General features: G+C 28.5%; 2 protein-coding genes across 3 annotated transcripts; both read right to left on the reverse strand.

Annotated features, from left to right (window-relative positions):
* Positions 1-1,177: 1,177 nt before the first annotated feature.
* On the reverse strand, positions 1,178-3,516 carry LOC107644289 (small ribosomal subunit protein eS7). 2 transcript variants are annotated; one of them, XM_016348124.3, is made up of 6 exons: positions 3,408-3,516; positions 2,562-2,644; positions 2,394-2,467; positions 2,186-2,309; positions 1,589-1,771; positions 1,178-1,480 (listed from the first exon to the last, which is right to left on the reverse strand). In XM_016348124.3, the coding sequence occupies exons 2-6, from the start codon at positions 2,634-2,636 to the stop codon at positions 1,361-1,363; spliced, it is 576 nt and encodes a 191-aa protein (XP_016203610.1). In that variant the 5' UTR covers positions 2,637-2,644; positions 3,408-3,516; the 3' UTR covers positions 1,178-1,360. The 2 variants fall into 2 exon arrangements, with proteins under 2 accessions (XP_016203610.1, XP_020958548.1); XM_021102889.2 differs by having other exon boundaries at positions 3,392-3,479.
* Positions 3,517-8,022: 4,506 nt separating this feature from the next.
* LOC107641207 (uncharacterized) lies at positions 8,023-10,197 on the reverse strand. The gene is made up of 3 exons (XM_016344710.3): positions 10,017-10,197; positions 9,816-9,945; positions 8,023-8,713 (listed from the first exon to the last, which is right to left on the reverse strand). Exons 1-3 carry the CDS (start codon positions 10,195-10,197, stop codon positions 8,131-8,133), a joined length of 894 nt encoding a protein of 297 aa, XP_016200196.1. The 3' UTR covers positions 8,023-8,130.
* Between the last annotated feature and the right edge of the window lie 6,483 nt (positions 10,198-16,680).

Raw genomic sequence — 16,680 nt, forward strand, 5'->3', positions numbered from 1 at the left:
TCACTCGAATTTTGTACAGAATGACCCACCTCTTGCACCACCTTCGATATACGCTGTTAGTTCAAAAATATTTTCCTCCAAAATTAATAAACCTCCTCGTATTTTCTTATCTGCCTCTTTTTTTTTTCTTATTTCTCTTTCCACTCTATATATAATTTATAATTTATATTTTGTATTAGTAATTTAACAAATCAAAATGTATCATAAGATATTTTTTCATTATAATTAAAATAAAATTTTCTTTTAACTTTTAAAATTAATCGTATTCTTCTTCTTTATCTTTCTCTCTCTTTTAACTTTCAAAACTAACTCTCATTCTACAAAAAATAAAATTAACATAATATAATTTAAAAAATATATATATTATTATATACATATTTTTTATTTAATTTTAAATTTTTACTATTTATCTTTTTAATTTTTATTTTTATTTTTTTAAATATTTATTACATATAATTTTAAAAAAAATACTAATACTATGATTAAAAATTATAATCAAAATTTAATTATTTTTTAAAAAAAATAATTTTATAACTATCAATATAAATTTTTTTATACTAATAACTAATTATATTTTTATATATACGAAAAAAATATTATTTTTAGATAACAAGTATAAAAATTAATTACTTTTATTTGTACAATAAAACATCTAATCAAATATAAAAATATGCATGTCAAATTCTTTCACCTTTTAAATAACAAATATTAAAATTAATTATTAATAAAAATTAAACTCTTTCATATAAAAATAATAACTAAAAACTTATTTAATATTTTTTAATCTATATAGACCCTCGTCTTCTTAGAGGACGAAAACTTTACTTTTGTTCCTTATGACATTTTTGTAAAAATAATTGTATAAGACGGACATCATTTTAAAAAATTTATATTCTCATTTATTATTACGAATAAAAATACTAATACAAACTAAACACACTACTTATAGTTTCAACCATTCATCTACAAAAGAAATGCATAAATGCCGAAAAGAATTTTTAAAATTAGTAACTTTAAAATGTATTAACAAAATTATATGGTGGTTAAAGACACCATAATAGCAGCAGCCAATGACAATGATGGCTTTCCCACTCATGGTCAACAGACCGATGGTATTCAGTGGATAGCAGCCAAAAGTTTGCTTTCATTCCATGACACAACTAATTAAAATTATAAATTGAAGAATTGTTTTTAAATTTATAATAGAAAAAAAAGTATTCAAACCCGAGAAACTGGTAATAGTATCTTTCTCAACAATACTAATGGAAACCCAGCATGAAAGGCACTTGAACAAAATTTTAACCAGTAGCCACCATGTAAAATTGATGAAGAAATTCAAAACTACCAACAAAGGGAGAATCTAAGCCTCTTGTGCAGGGTAATCAAACACCACATCTTTGCCTGAAAGTTTCCTGTATACTGCAGCAAAAGCCTCCAACTTGTACTCAGTGTTGTTTCGTTCCTTGGGATCCAAGAAAACCTATCACCAAAACAGACAATTCAATGAAAATATAGATTCATTCCTTTTTTTCAAAAGATTACATTCATTCACAAGTATTAACCGTCTGATTCCATAACACAAACTTACCTTCATGATTGTCGACCCATCAAGACGATACCTAACACGCTTCCCAACGATCTCAGCAGGCAATACAATATCCTCAAGCATTGCCTCATGCACAGCAGTGAGTGTACGGTTGCGAGGGCGCTGAACTGCAGATCCTTTCTTTGGCGGCCTCACTATCCTACGGTTGGCAATCAACACTACATCCTACAAATTTAACAACATTCCAGAACAAATAATTATAACCCCACCAAAAAAAGTTAATAGACAAGGGGCTATATCACAAATAGAACTAGTGGTATTATGAATACTAAAGAAAAAAGTAAACTTAATGTATCATTAAAAAACTAGCAAGACAAATTTTGACAACTGATGATATTCTAGCTGCAATTTGGTTAAGCATAAATACAGCTTCTTAACATTAGATGACCAGAAATCTAGAAGTGTTCCATGCTAAAATAATGAATAAATAGATTGCAACGAACAGAAAATTCAACAAAATTCCAAATCATTAATATTGGGTGGAGCACAGGTAAAAGGAATGGGCAATTTCATCAAGGAACAGTGGTAACAAATATCATACATCTTCCAAAACAAAGGTGTTGACTGTGTAGTGCGTACCTTGCCACTGAACTTCTTCTCAAGCTCTCTAACAAGTCTTACATGAATCTTCCGGAAACCTTTCCTTAATCTAAAGGGAACATGGATAACTACAGCCTTTCGACCCCCAGACACATCAACTTGACTGCATATTAAAACCAGGGATACACATCAAGACTAAAACATAAATCTACCTCACAGAAAAACTACAAATAATTCACATACTTACACAGCTGAATTTATGTATAAATCTTTCAGTTCGCTTTTCAGCTCCGTATTGGTATTTTCAAGATCAAACAAAGCCTACAACAATAGAAGTTGAACAAAAGATTAATACTTGAGAAACTAAAACTGATAAGCAGCAGCACCGACAGCATATTTGTAAGCGAAATGAAACCTGTCCAATAGACTCTTCGAATTCAGTTGGCTCAGCATCCTTATCTTTGTGGATCTTCTTCCTGAAAGTGTACATCTTCGCAACTGCATAAACATACAAAATAGGAACTTTGTGAAGCTGTAGCTTATAGGTTGTTAATTCTTTTAAGTTCAATGTAAACATCTCCCAACAAGCAAGGCATAGCAAGACCGCCACACAAAAAATAGACCAACATACATACGACAAAAAAAAATAAAACATAGAACTAACACATTAATCACACCTTCCATATCTATGTTGATTACATCTCCTATCATGTTCACCGGCATAGCACACAGAACACAGCACAATCAAAGAGGAATAATTCCCTAATCCAACACATATTCTGCATGCCTTCAAATCTCATTCAAAGAATAAAAATAACATGTTCAATTCCCCCTCCCAAAAAGAAAGATTATCTCAAATTACATCGCCAGTATAAAACTACAAATAATATACGTCGCAGAGCGACGGCATTACCAACATTTGGTTAAAGTTAATGGATTATGAAACATAAAAAAAAAAAAAAAGGTAAGAATTGAGATTTATATTAATGGCAAAAATTTGATTCTCAGGTACAATGGTAAAACACACTGCATAGCTACAAATCATTCAAAGAGTGAAACTTAGATCCCCAAGGTACACCCAATATAACAGAATAGAACCATCGATTAAGTTCCCATTACCACATTCACACAAAAGAGCATACTTTTATTTATTACAGATAAATCCTAAAAGACACAACTTTTATCGCAGTTTGCACAAATCAAAGCTAAGAGAACCACAGATTGCATCAGAGGCTAATAAGGTACCAAGGTAAAAACTCGCCTCTTAGAGGGTAGAAGCTCCTCCTGATAGATCCGCTACAAAGAGTAAGAGTGTTCACGCAGCTCAGATTGTAAACCCTAGTTTGAAGAATTTAGCTTTAACTTATAAAGGTAAACCAAGGATTGAGATTGGATTTTATAGAGATGAACCGACGGCTCAGATTTAGTGAGGAAAGTATGCTTAGCCTAAATTTGAATAATCACTTTCACTTTGTATAATTAGCCTAGTCCAATTTTACACTGTTATTAACTTATTATTCATGGATTTATAAAATATTTTAAATTAATCTCCAAAAAAAAGAATATTTTTTAAATAATAAATTTAAAAATTAATTATTTTTAATAATTATATAAAATAATGAAAAGAGAAGATTTTGGAAGAGAGAAAAGAAAAATAATGAAAAGACCGATGGTTTAAAATTTAAATATCACTTGTCCGTAAATTTAAAATAAATGAAGAAAAGGGGTTTGAAAGACTTATTATCCAGTTTTACAATCTTAGTCTTTATTTGAATATTACAAATAAAAAGTAAATAATAATACAATAATTTATTAAAAATAAAAAAGGTATTTTAAATATTATAAAATCATCTAATTCAGCAGCGGAACTTAACTAGGGTAATGGGACTATGTTCTCAAATTTTTTATAAAAAAAAAATTAATAGTAATTCTTTAAAAAATAAAGAGTAGTTCACTTGATTTAAATATTTTATTATAATTTAGAGTAGTTCATGTTTGCTACTTTGTTTCTCATTATAAAAAGAAGTTTTTTTTTTCATTCTAAAATTAGGTATTTTTTATTTATTTAATTTAATTTTTCATATGATAAAAAATATTAGAATATTCAATAAGTATTGATATTATTGTATTTATATAAATTGATAAAAAAACAATAAATATTATAAATTTTAATATTTGTCCTTCTAATTTTTTTTACATATTTTACAGGATATATATTCAAATTTTTATACAAAATAATAATAAAAAAATCAAAGAATTGATGCATTTTTTAAGAGGAAGACTAATATTCAAGAAGGAGAACATATAACTTCTACAATATCAACACCTATAAATAGTTCTTCTACTTTAATGAATAAGGAAGAGAGTGAGAGACAACTTTCAAAAATTCAAAAAGTTACATCAGATGAGTTTGACCTTAAATTTTTATATTAAATTTTTGGTCTCCAAAATTTTGTTTTCAGCTCTGCCCCTAATCCAATTTATTAAAAATAAAGATCTTGCATTTAATTAGAGAAAAAAAAAAAAGATGATGTATTTTTTGTCAGAGCTTTTTATTATGTTCAAATTTAAAAACATCAGTTTTTCATTCTTGCCGCTAAAGATACTTATTATTTCATAATTTTATGAACAAATTAAAATTAAAATCAAAAAATGAAAAATAAAAATAGGAAAACTGCAACCCAGCGTGGAAGAAAATTGAGCTAAATGGTTGCATGAATGAATGATAACATACTGCATCATAAGAATAAATAATATTAATAATATTCTAGTTGATGTCTATTAATTAGTTAAATATATAACAGAGGCAAAATTTATTTTAATTCTTCAAGTTATATATATGCATGAATCATTTTAAATTAGTTTCGGATGCCATCTACTTACTGTATGATCATATTTTCATCAATATATCATGTTAAATGACATGATGTAATTCAATAAAATATTGATGAGAAAAAAAAATATTTTATTTTCTCAACAAAAAAAAACCCTAGAAATTATATTTTGGAATTCCAAACATTATATTAACCAAATGTATTGAAAATTTTTAAAATGGTGTTACCTAAACACTCCTAATTAAGGGTTTCTTTAGGCACTATTCTCAAAAAAGATTTTTTTTTAAATGATATTTTTTTAAAAGATTTTTTATAAAAATAAAAATGATTTTATGTTTAGATATCTCATGTAAAAATATTTTTTTATTTATCAATTATATTTGGATAAAACAAGATAAAAATATTTTTTTATTTATTATGTGAAAAATATATTTTTTTAAAGAAAAAAATATTTTAAAAAAATATGTAAATTATAATTTCTCAAAAAAAATTATTTTTTTATTTATCTAATATTTTTATTTTTACCATTAAAAACTTGTCAAACACATTAAAAAATCTTTTTTATTAAAAAATATATTTTTTTTATTAATTAAATAGCGCCTAAACAAGCATTAAATACTGAATTCTATCATTGATTCACATTAGCTGGCCTCTCAAATTTATGAATTTGCATAGAAGTTACTAGAGAAAATACTCGTTTGGTTTCTAAAGTTACACTCGAGCCTCAATTCAGTTCTTAAAGTTTTAATTGCCTCAATTTAGTCTTTAAATTTTTCAAATTTTAATCATGTTAGTCCTTGCGGTGATTTTTGTCACAGAATCAATTGAAAAATTTAGAGACTAAATTAAGACAATTAAAACTTCAAAAACAAAATTGAGTATTTTCTCTAATTATATTGGTGGTTACCTTTAAAAAAATCATTACTGATACTGTATGCTCCTAAAGCGCCACAATTTATCCATGTTCATCATGTTCCACATATCTATCATTGATCCACGTTGGTTGCACTCTCTCATTATATTTATATATTACATATATCAAGTGGTTACTGTGAAGTTTCAATAAAATATGTATGAACTTTAATTTTTTTTTACAAGAAAATATTTGTTGGTATTGTGGTTTTTGTGTTTTACACAATTTACACTCAATTTTCCGAATATGATAAATAGACTCATGAATATTGGCTCTTCTCAACTTTTTTTTTTTCTTTCTCAACTTAACATTAGGTTACAAAAATGCACTGATCCCCGAAGCAGAAAACACAACAATTAATTAGTAGACAAATGCAATTGTGTACAATAAGATCATAGAAAATCTTTATTGACATTAAAAAAAATTAATCATCATATATTTATCTATATTTGTATATTTTTCTTTATATATTTTTAAATAAAATAATCAAACATTAGAATAATTAAAATTTTTAAAAATAATATAATTAATTTTTTTTATAAATATTGTTAAATTTGAAAAAACAAAAATAATAATTTAATGGTGGCTAAATATTATAATTTTGGATCATCCAAAAATATGTGTGACAAGTGTGATTTTGTGCATGCCAAAATTAAATAAAATTGCAATAAATAAGGTCCAATAACAAATATTTCATTCTCATGTGCCCATAATAGTTGTTGCTGATTTCAAACCCAAAAAAAATATATTATTCTCTTCTCTAGTTTGTAACTATACATTTCATTCTCTCCTCTTATTGCAACCCACATGATTAATCCCTAAGTTAAGGGAAAAAGAGAAATTTAACAAGAAAAAAATGAGTGTTCAATAGGGTTCAAACATTCAAGAAAAAATAAACCATAAATCTTGACATTGAAAAGAAAAGAAAGGGAAAAAAGTCAAAATTTGGAGCCAAGAAGCAAAATTAAATTTGATTTAATTCAAAGACAAATAAATAAATATATATATTTTCTTTTGTGCTTCCATTCTAATTTGTTGAGTTGGCTTCTTCTTGCACTTACCATTTAAGTACCATTTAAGTAAGATGAAGAAAACAAAGGTTGTTTTTTTCTGCTACAAATCAAATATCAAAAGTAAAATTTGGAGCCAAAGAGTAGATGAATGGTTTTGTTCTTTAAAGCCGAAAGAAAAAAGAAAAAAGAGAAGCAGCTAGGCGAGAATGCATACCAACTCTAATCACTACTATTATCCCATCTCTTCTCTGTGTTATTATTCTGATATTTGGAAAAGAAGAACAAGTCAAATGTGTTCAACCAAACTCAAGTTTTGGAAGCTTTTCTATTCTTTAAAAAGGGTAAATAGCCAGAAATTAAAACAAGGAGAGTGAGCACATTGTTTGAGTCTTCATAGCTTTTAAGCTTATCCTTTTTTTCCTTTATGGTTTTACATTGAATTTTCTATTCTTCAGTTTTATCTTTCTTTGTTTCTTATCAATGAAAAAAAGTATTATGTGAGGTATTAGAAAAAGCCATTGAGAGAAAAGACAAAGCGAGTAATCTTGGTGAAAAGCCAGAAAATTATGTAAACATTTTTGTTTGTATTTTTATTTTATATTCATGATCATGAGGGGATTTCTTTGCGTGAGCACTTAGTGGTTAAAAGTCTAGAGAGTGAACTTATCCAAATCAAGTTTAGGTAGAAGTTAATTGGTTAGAATTGGGTAGAATCTTAGAAAAATTAGTGATTATAATCTTTGTGAAAGATAGTAAAAATTTCACCATAGTTGTAGTAGAGAGTAGATATAGGCCACATTGCACATGGTGGTTGAACCAGGATGTATGGCTAAAAGCTAAGTCATTTTTTCTTCTCTATTCTTTTGATTCTGATTTATTTTGATATGAGACAAAATGAAATTGTCTTCTCTACAATTAATCTAGCAGACATCACAGCAACTTAGTACACTCAAAAATCTTTTGCTTGCTCTATCGTTAAGAAACAAAATAAAATTGTCTTCTCCGTAATTAACATTGCAGACTCAACAACAATACTAAATTAAATTTAGTTTAAAGTCAAAGTATATAAATTTAAAAAGACCATAAATTCAATCTCCTCTTTCTAAACCATTGATAACCTTCAAATATAAATATATATTTGTGTACGATAATTGATTATTTATATTCACCTAACACTCTTAACAAAAAAATAATAATAATAAAGCAAACCTTAACTTTAATTAATTACTGATTTTGTATACTCCTAAAGTGTGACAATTCATCCATGTTCATGTTCCACATGGTACATACAAAATCCTTGTCTAGCCAATTGCTTTGTGACACTTGGCATTCCATATCGATGTTGAGTGCATCCATGCCATATGCATTAGTGATGTTATCTAAAGTCTCAAACTGAACCATGTTTGCCATATTTGTTGACTCTGTGAAGGACATGCATGATGATCCATTATTGTTGTTGTTGTTTTCATAATCTGAGTAATCCACACAATTTGAACTTGCACCATTCATCATACAAGAAGGTCTCTCACATGGAATTATTTGAGTTTTTGCTGGTGTTGGTGTTGCTTCTTCAATAAGTGATGGATATTGCTGCATTTGAGTGACACAATCAGGAGACATTGTTGGAATAATTAATGCTTGGTTTTGGTTTTGCTCTTGGTATAATTCTTTTGATTCATCAACAAATCTTGTCCTCCATAATGTGTCAATCTTGAAATACTTCACTTGTTTTTGGATTCTTGTTCTCCAGAAGTTCTTGATTTCATTATCTGTCCTTCCAGGCAATTGTTGTGCAATTTTTGACCACCTAATTAAGAAATAATGAGCAAAGTTTAAGTGTCCAACTACAACCAAGTGTCAATTTTAAATTTTGGATAAGATCTATTACAGACATATCACGTATATACAAAAATCAACTAACAAATCAATTATTTATAGATGATATAAACAGAAATATAAAATATACATTAAAAATAATAAAACATAATATACTAAAATATAAAATTCACATTGAAAATAAATTAAACGATTATGTTACGTGTACATTAAAATTAACTACCAAAGTCAGTCACCAGTATAAAATATATATTAAAATACAAATACATATTGAAAATAAATTAAACCACACATGTATTTATACATAAATATATTGATAAATGATCTTAGTGGCTAATTTTGATATATAAATAATATTTTTATAAATTAAATAATATATATTTATATACAAATAAATAATAAATAATTTAATAACTGATTTCTTTTTATATAACATCTTTTGTTTGTCTCTTATGTAAAATAAAGAAATTTATTGTTACGACCTTTTCATAATGACAAAATGTATGTCTTTATTTTTTTTCTTTTTACAAAAAGACTTTTCACATAAGATTAGATGCAATAATATATATTCGTATCCTGATAAATTATTCTATTGTCTTTAAAACTTATATTTTACTATTTTTACTTCTATCTTAAAATAAAAAGTGTTAAAATTTGCTACATTAATGATTCAATATCTCTTTGATATAAATTAAATTATATCCAAATACAGCAAAAGAAATCTACGAATAAATAATTTTACTATAAACATGATATATAATAAAACTTAATAATATCCTCTAATTTATATAGTCAATCCAATCATATGTTCTTATACAGTGGGTTAAAACTTTGTTATAGTTGTTCATCAAGCCTGAAATTAAATTGTCAATGAGCTATAGTTTAAACGGCATAGTCTTTTTATACTCACTTAGAGGTTGCTGATTCGAATTTCCCTATCTTTGATAAAAAAAAAAAAAAAAGTCGTGTAATTAAGTAGCATATTATTAGTAGTGGCATATAAGTGAGTTTTGGTTTTGGAGGAAAAGAAAAGAAAAGAAAAGAAAAGGTTCTTTAAACAATGGTAAATGCACCTGTTGCCCCACTTTGAGTGGAGTTCAAAAATCAAAAGCTTTTCTTGTGGGGTTAAATTTCCTCTTTTCACATCTGGCTTTAGATAATTAAGCCACCTTAATCTGCAACTCTTCCCTGTTCTTTTTAACCCTGCTTAGAAAGAAAACAATGAAACTAATATTAAATTAGAGTTAATTATTTGACTAATCTAATAATATTACCTGAAGATTTGGCCAGAAAATTCCATCTGCCTTCACCATGAATGGCAATGCACATTTTGAGAAGATCATCCTCTTCATGGGTCCAAGGTCCTCTTCTAAGTTCATTATCCTTATTATTATTATCATCTTCACTAGAGCAGCTAATAATGTTTTTATTATTGCTCTTTGATGAAAAAGACATGGTTTGTGACTTAAATAAAGCTTAGAACACTAACATGCATATATAATATATGAATAAGAGACTTTTAGAGGAATATAGAAAGAACCTAGACAGAATTATAAAGCAAATTGGCCTCTGCAAGATTAAGATTAATATTTATATATAGTTTTATACTGTTGTGTATGCTGATTTTAACATCTTAGTATGTAATGTATGACGTGTGTTTTTTTCTTATAATTAATAACGCCAATAAATTTTTAATTTAAATGTCATGTATATTAATATTATAACTTTTGAAAAAGTTTAAGGGGCAGCAACTTTTGTGTTTTCTGGCCAGCACTTAACCATCAAAACAAAAGTGAATGATCTCCCACCATTAGATGTAATCTCACACCATTAAAAACACTATTGATGGCCAACTGATGGTTACAAAACACCAAAATTGCTGGCCCCTAGCATTCCTCATAACTTTTTGCTAATAAGGGTCTTAAGAGATGAAGATACTAGTTAAGAATATCATAAACAAGAAAGTTTTATGAAAAATAGAAGATAAATTTTTTATTTCGTTGAAAAAATAATTTTTTTTTCATTTACTGTTTTAATTAATTCTTTTAAAAATACTCTTGAACTAAATTCAATGGATATTTATATTGAATTTTTCAAAAGCATCCTTATCTTTTATACTGCCAATGCAAAATATGTAACATTTGTCTTGTCAAATTGAGTTGGAAATAGCAAATTTAGTTTAATGTAATGTAAATTTCACATTTCATCAATATTTAATAAAAAATAAATTAATTAAAATGACATTAGAATTTGTTTAAGGTGCGTGAAAATAACACAACTCTAATTATATACAAGGTTTGAATCTCCTATTATAGTGTTACAGCATTTTGATGGGAATCTGGTCAAAGTGAATATATATATATATATATATATATATATATATATATATATATATATATATAACATGAACTTTAGTACTTTAATTTTATGAAAGGTAAAAGAAAACAATATACTACTGCTTTAATTTTAGAAATTCCTGATACATAGATTCATTGCTCAGCATCTTACCCACTAGCTAGCTGCTAGAAGAGTTATAAATGGAACAAATGTTAATTACAAAATAAACGTGATGCTTGAACCTTCACTAAAGTTGAATCTGTCAATTATTGTCAAATGACAACTCAATTAATTGAATTTGCAATTTATATTGGCCACTTAATAATCAAGAAAAGTCTCCCCCTCGCTCTAGCTTGCAATCACTTCTTCTTAAATGTACGAGACATGGATCTTTCAAATAGGGTTGGTGGGGTTAAATTGTAATGAACTAATTAATTATAGAAGGGGTATCTTTTCTTTTGGAAAAAATTTTACTCCATTCTTTTCAGAGATACTAAAATGACATTCTCATTTCCTCTCTTATAATTTAAAAATTTTTTTTTAATTTATTTTAAATTTTTTATGTTAATTAATGTTAACTTTATCTATTTTTTAAAAAAATTATTTTTTACAAAAATATTCTTTAATAAATATTTTTTTTTTGTCATTAAATTTTGTTTATCAAAATATTCTTTAATAATTTGTTTTTTATTAATTAAATGATATTTTTACTAAAATATTTTAAAAAAATTTAATAATTAAATTATTTTTTCTAAAATACCCTTCAATAATTTTTTAATTATTAAATTGTGATTTTACCAAAATTTTCGTCAATAATTATTTTTATAGTTTACTATTAATTTTTTTATATCAAAATATTATTTTAACATTAAATAAAAAAAATCTTACCACTGTTAATATGTATAAAAATTAATATAAATTGATATCGAAAAATAATTTTACCTAAATTTTTTTATTTAATATTAAAATAATATATATTGATATCAAAAAATTAATAATAAAACATAAAAATAATTGTTAACGAAAATTTTGATAAAATCATAATTTAATAATTAAAAAATTATTGAAGGATATCTTAGAAAAAATAATTTAATTATTAAATTTTTTAAAAAAATTATTTTGGTAAAGTACAATTTAATTAATAAAAAATAATTTATTAAAGAGTATTTTAGTAAACAAAATTTAATGACAAAAAATAAAATTTTTGTTAAAGAATATTTTTGTAAAAAATAATTTATTTATTTTTCAAAAATGGATAAAATTAATATTAGTTAACACAAAAAATTTAAAATGGATTAAGGAGGAGGTTTCTTAAAAGTTATAAGGGAAGAAAATGTACATTTTATAAATAGAGGGGAGGAGAGTATCATTTTAGCATCTCTTAAAAGAGGGGAATGAAATTTTCTCTTTCTTTTAACCATATGGAGAGTGATGGAAAAAAAAAAAAAAAAGAGAAAAATGGTGAGAACGGAAAAAGTGAGTACATGATAAGAATAGAAATTCAAAATCCATTAAAATTTGTTTTAAACTAAAGAATGTTTTTCTAAGAAACAGAAAAAAAATACAGAATGTATCCAAAATATAAGGATAAGAGGAAATTTCCAAAAATTAATTAAAGCAGAGATTTTTTACAATGTTTGTAGATAATATTCTACAATTGGTAAATTTATAATTGCTATAAAAAAATTTAATAAAGAAGAACAAGTTGTTAATGTATTTCTATAAAAAAAAAAAGAAAACAAGTGTATACTCCTCATAAATTTACTTTTGTTAGATACGCGATTGTCCCTGAACTTTTATTTCGTGGATAAATTTGTCTTTGAAAATCTAAAAATACAAAAACACCCCTTACTATTCAAAAAGCATGACAGATCGATCCTTCCGTACAAAATTCTCCTCCAGACATAACAGAGACAAGTGATGTGTCGCTTAGTTGGCGTTGTATCTGTCTATGTGGCGAGATGGGATTGTTGAGGAAGGTTTGTGTGTCCGTTGCGAAAAAAGTCTTGGACAAATAGATTCCTGTGACTTAAAACGACAACGTTTGAAAACATTGACTGTAGTTCTTGCGTTTAAACATAATTCCAAAGAAGCCCATATGAATCTCACACAATTACTTGATGCCCTAGCACACATATGTATGATCTTTTTCCTCAAAAAAAAAAAATAATAATAACCTTTGATCTTCTTCGGTTCTTCATTTTCGGTTAAGGTTGCACCAGTGAAGCTACGTTGGTGGAGTTAACGGTGTCGTCTATACTGGTAAGTACTTTTATTGTGAAAGTCATTGGGTTTGTGCTTTCGAACGTTATTTGCTATGCATGTTGTGGGTTGGAGTTTTTGTGCAATGTAGTTAGTGAGAGACATAGAAGATGGGTTATCTGGGTTTTAGGGCTTAGGTATTTCTCTGATTTGCTAATGTTTAGTACTGATCATGGTAGACAAGTTTGGTAAATTGGTCCCTATCTGAGTATTTTGTGCCAAACAATATTGCAGATGGATGATATTTTTGTAGTTTCTGTTTTTCATCACGGGGGGCTACTTCACAAGGGCCCTTACTGGTAAGTTAGTTTACCTACAGGGTAAAGTTGAGAGGTTTCCACTGATAGACTTGGATTTTGTAAATTTCGGTAATTTGATAACATTGTTCAAAGGACTGGAATATCAAGCATACAAGGAGGTATATTGGTATGATCCAAAGAGCAAGGATATAGAGTCAAGGTTGAATGTACTGAGGGGAGATGCAGAAATCAACCAGATGCGTCAAGCTAAAATGAAAAATAAAAATACTTATGAGTTCTATGTATTTTTTTTATCATCCTATTGATGACTCAGAGCTTGCAGATGGTGCTAGTAAGGAAAACGATGAGGTAGAGGAAGATGTCGTTTGTGTTGAAGTGGAGGAATTGGATCCGTCATCGACTGAGCATGATAGTTATGAGAGTTCAGAGGATGAGTTGTATACAGCTCCGCCTCTCGGTTATGAAAATAACAGCGAGAGTGGGAAAAATGGTGTCAGTAGGACTATATCTGGCAAAGGGAAGAGGAAACAAGTACCTGACTCCTCTAAGAGGTACACTCAGCCCAAAAAGCAACCCAAAAAATAAGCAAGACGTGTGTCTCAGAGAACAAGGTCTAATGCAAGAAAGAATGTGCCTGCACCTGAGCCCAAGACAGGTGGGCCTGCAAGACAGCTCAATAGGTCTAAGCCTGCAAGGGAGCCCAATAGAACTAGAGGAGCAAGGCCAGCACTAAGGCTGCGTTTGTTTACAGAGACAGGACACTGAGACAGAGACACAGAGACACAAAATTGTGTTTGACAGAGGAGACATGGACAGAGACAGTGTGTCCAGAGACACTGAATTAGTGTATTTTGTGTCCATCCTGACAGGAAGGACACGGAGACACTAACAAGAGACACAACTTATTTTTTATTTTTTATTTTTTATTTTTGTTAATTTTTCATAATTATATATTTTGTTATTATATTTTTCATTTCAAATTTTTTGAATGGAAAAAAATGAAAATAAATTGGATTTTCATAATTTGTTCTAGTTTATCACCAAACATAATACAAGAACACAACATTTTGTGTCTCTGTCCATCAGTGTCTTGTCCTATCCTGCTCTCAGTGTCTTGTCCTGTCCTGTTCTCGAAAACAAACACAGCCTAATTGACTATATCAGTGATGTAGACACAGATGATGATGATATTATCTGGGAGTATGAGTCTGAGGAGCTGCATACACCCGTTTCTTCTAAGGATGAGGAAAAAAAATTCATTGGCCTGAGTTCAATGACCAATATAGTTTCGGAGAAGGAAGATTTGAGCTTGGAACAAGATTTGCAACAATTGAGAGGTTCAAAGAGGTTGTGAAAGATACCTTTATTGTTGAAGGCAGGGAGTTAGTTTGGATCAAGAATGACAGAGAAAGAGTGAGGGTTGGGTACAAGGATGAAGAGTGTCTTTGGATTACCCACTTGTATTACAATAGGCAATTACAATGCTTCCAAGTCAATACTTATAGAAATGAGCACACTTGTGCTAGGGACTTTGGAAGCAATGCAGCTGATCAACACTGGATCAGCAAAAAGGTGGAGAAAAAGATGCTAACACACTCGCATATGACCACTCATGAAGCTATTGATTTTCTGAGAGAAGACTTTGACCTTACTGCACATCTAAGGTTGGTGTATAGAGCTGTAAAGGAGGCAAGAGAGAGGATGATGGGTAATGAAAGAGAACAATATGGAAAATTGAGAAACTACTTATTAGAGATACACATAAGTAATCCTGGGTCTTCTGCATTGCTAGACCTAACTCCTCAACCTCAAGCACCCCCTACGTTTGACAAGTTGTATGTTTGTTTTGAGGTCTGCAAACTGGGATTTAAGAGTGGTTGCAGACCAGTGATCCACCTAGATGAAGCATTTCTTAAAACCTACCATGGGGGACAACTACTTTCGATCATTGCACAGGATGCTAACAATCAGTTCTACGTGGTTGCATATGCAGTTGCAAGATCTAAATATAAAGAATCATGTAAGTGGTTCCTAACACTCTTGCAAGAGGATATTGGTGATGTGAGCAACCACGGTTGGAATTTTATGTCGGATCAACAGAAAGTTGGTTTCCTTTTTGTCAATCCTTATTTGTTGTGTCAGTCATTCAGTGGATTAAAGTTGTTTGTAAACTTGGATTAATTCATTCATTGTTATTAGGGCCTGCTACTGATGCGTGAGCATCTTTTCTATTTTTTTCTAGTAAATTTGCATGTAATTTGTTGAGTTTAATTAAGAATTAATTATATTTTAGCCACTATGGATGCTATTTTGAGTTTTGTGCAATACTGTTTATTTTAGGTAGCATTCGGCTGGATTTGATGGAGTTTCTGCAGCACAAGAATCAAAGGAGATGGCAGCGAGGAGCGAGCGTACGCGTGACTGACGCGTACGCGTGATTTGAAGATTTGCAAAGCAATGCGTCCGCGTGACCGACGCGTCCGCGTGACTCACGAAAAAGACCATTGACGCGTGCGTGTGACCGACGCGTATGCGTGACATGCGCAACGTGCAAAAAACGCAGAAAGACGCTAGGGGTGATTTCTGGGCTGTTTTGACCCAGTTTCCAGCCCAGAAAACACATATTAGAAGCTGTAGAATGGACAAATCAAGTGGTCCCCACCCATCAGCTGAAGACTTGTTAATTAATTCGAATTTAAATTCAAATTTGATTTTTAAATAGGAAAAGATATTATTTTAATTTTAATTTTAGAAATTTGATTTTTAAATTATTAGGATTAGTTATAAAAGGAGATTCAGATATCCCAGACTACAAAAATACAAATTTTTATTAGAATCCTTATTTTCTACTCTGAACCATGAGCAACTAATCCTCCATTGTTAAGGTTAGGAGCTCTGTCTATTTCTATGGATTAATTTTATTGCTTTTTCTATTTTAATTTATGCATGGATTTATAATTTAAGAATTATTTTCGCTCTTTATCTTATGAATTTGGGTGGAACGGAAGTATGACTTTCTTTTTATTTGAGTTCTTGTATAACTTGGAAAAGCTCTTTACTTGAACAACAGCTTGAAAAC

Source organism: Arachis ipaensis, chromosome B5 (assembly GCF_059453495.1).
Source record: "Arachis ipaensis isolate K30076 ecotype BB chromosome B5, ASM5945349v1, whole genome shotgun sequence".
NCBI classification, from domain to species: Eukaryota; Viridiplantae; Streptophyta; class Magnoliopsida; order Fabales; family Fabaceae; genus Arachis; species Arachis ipaensis.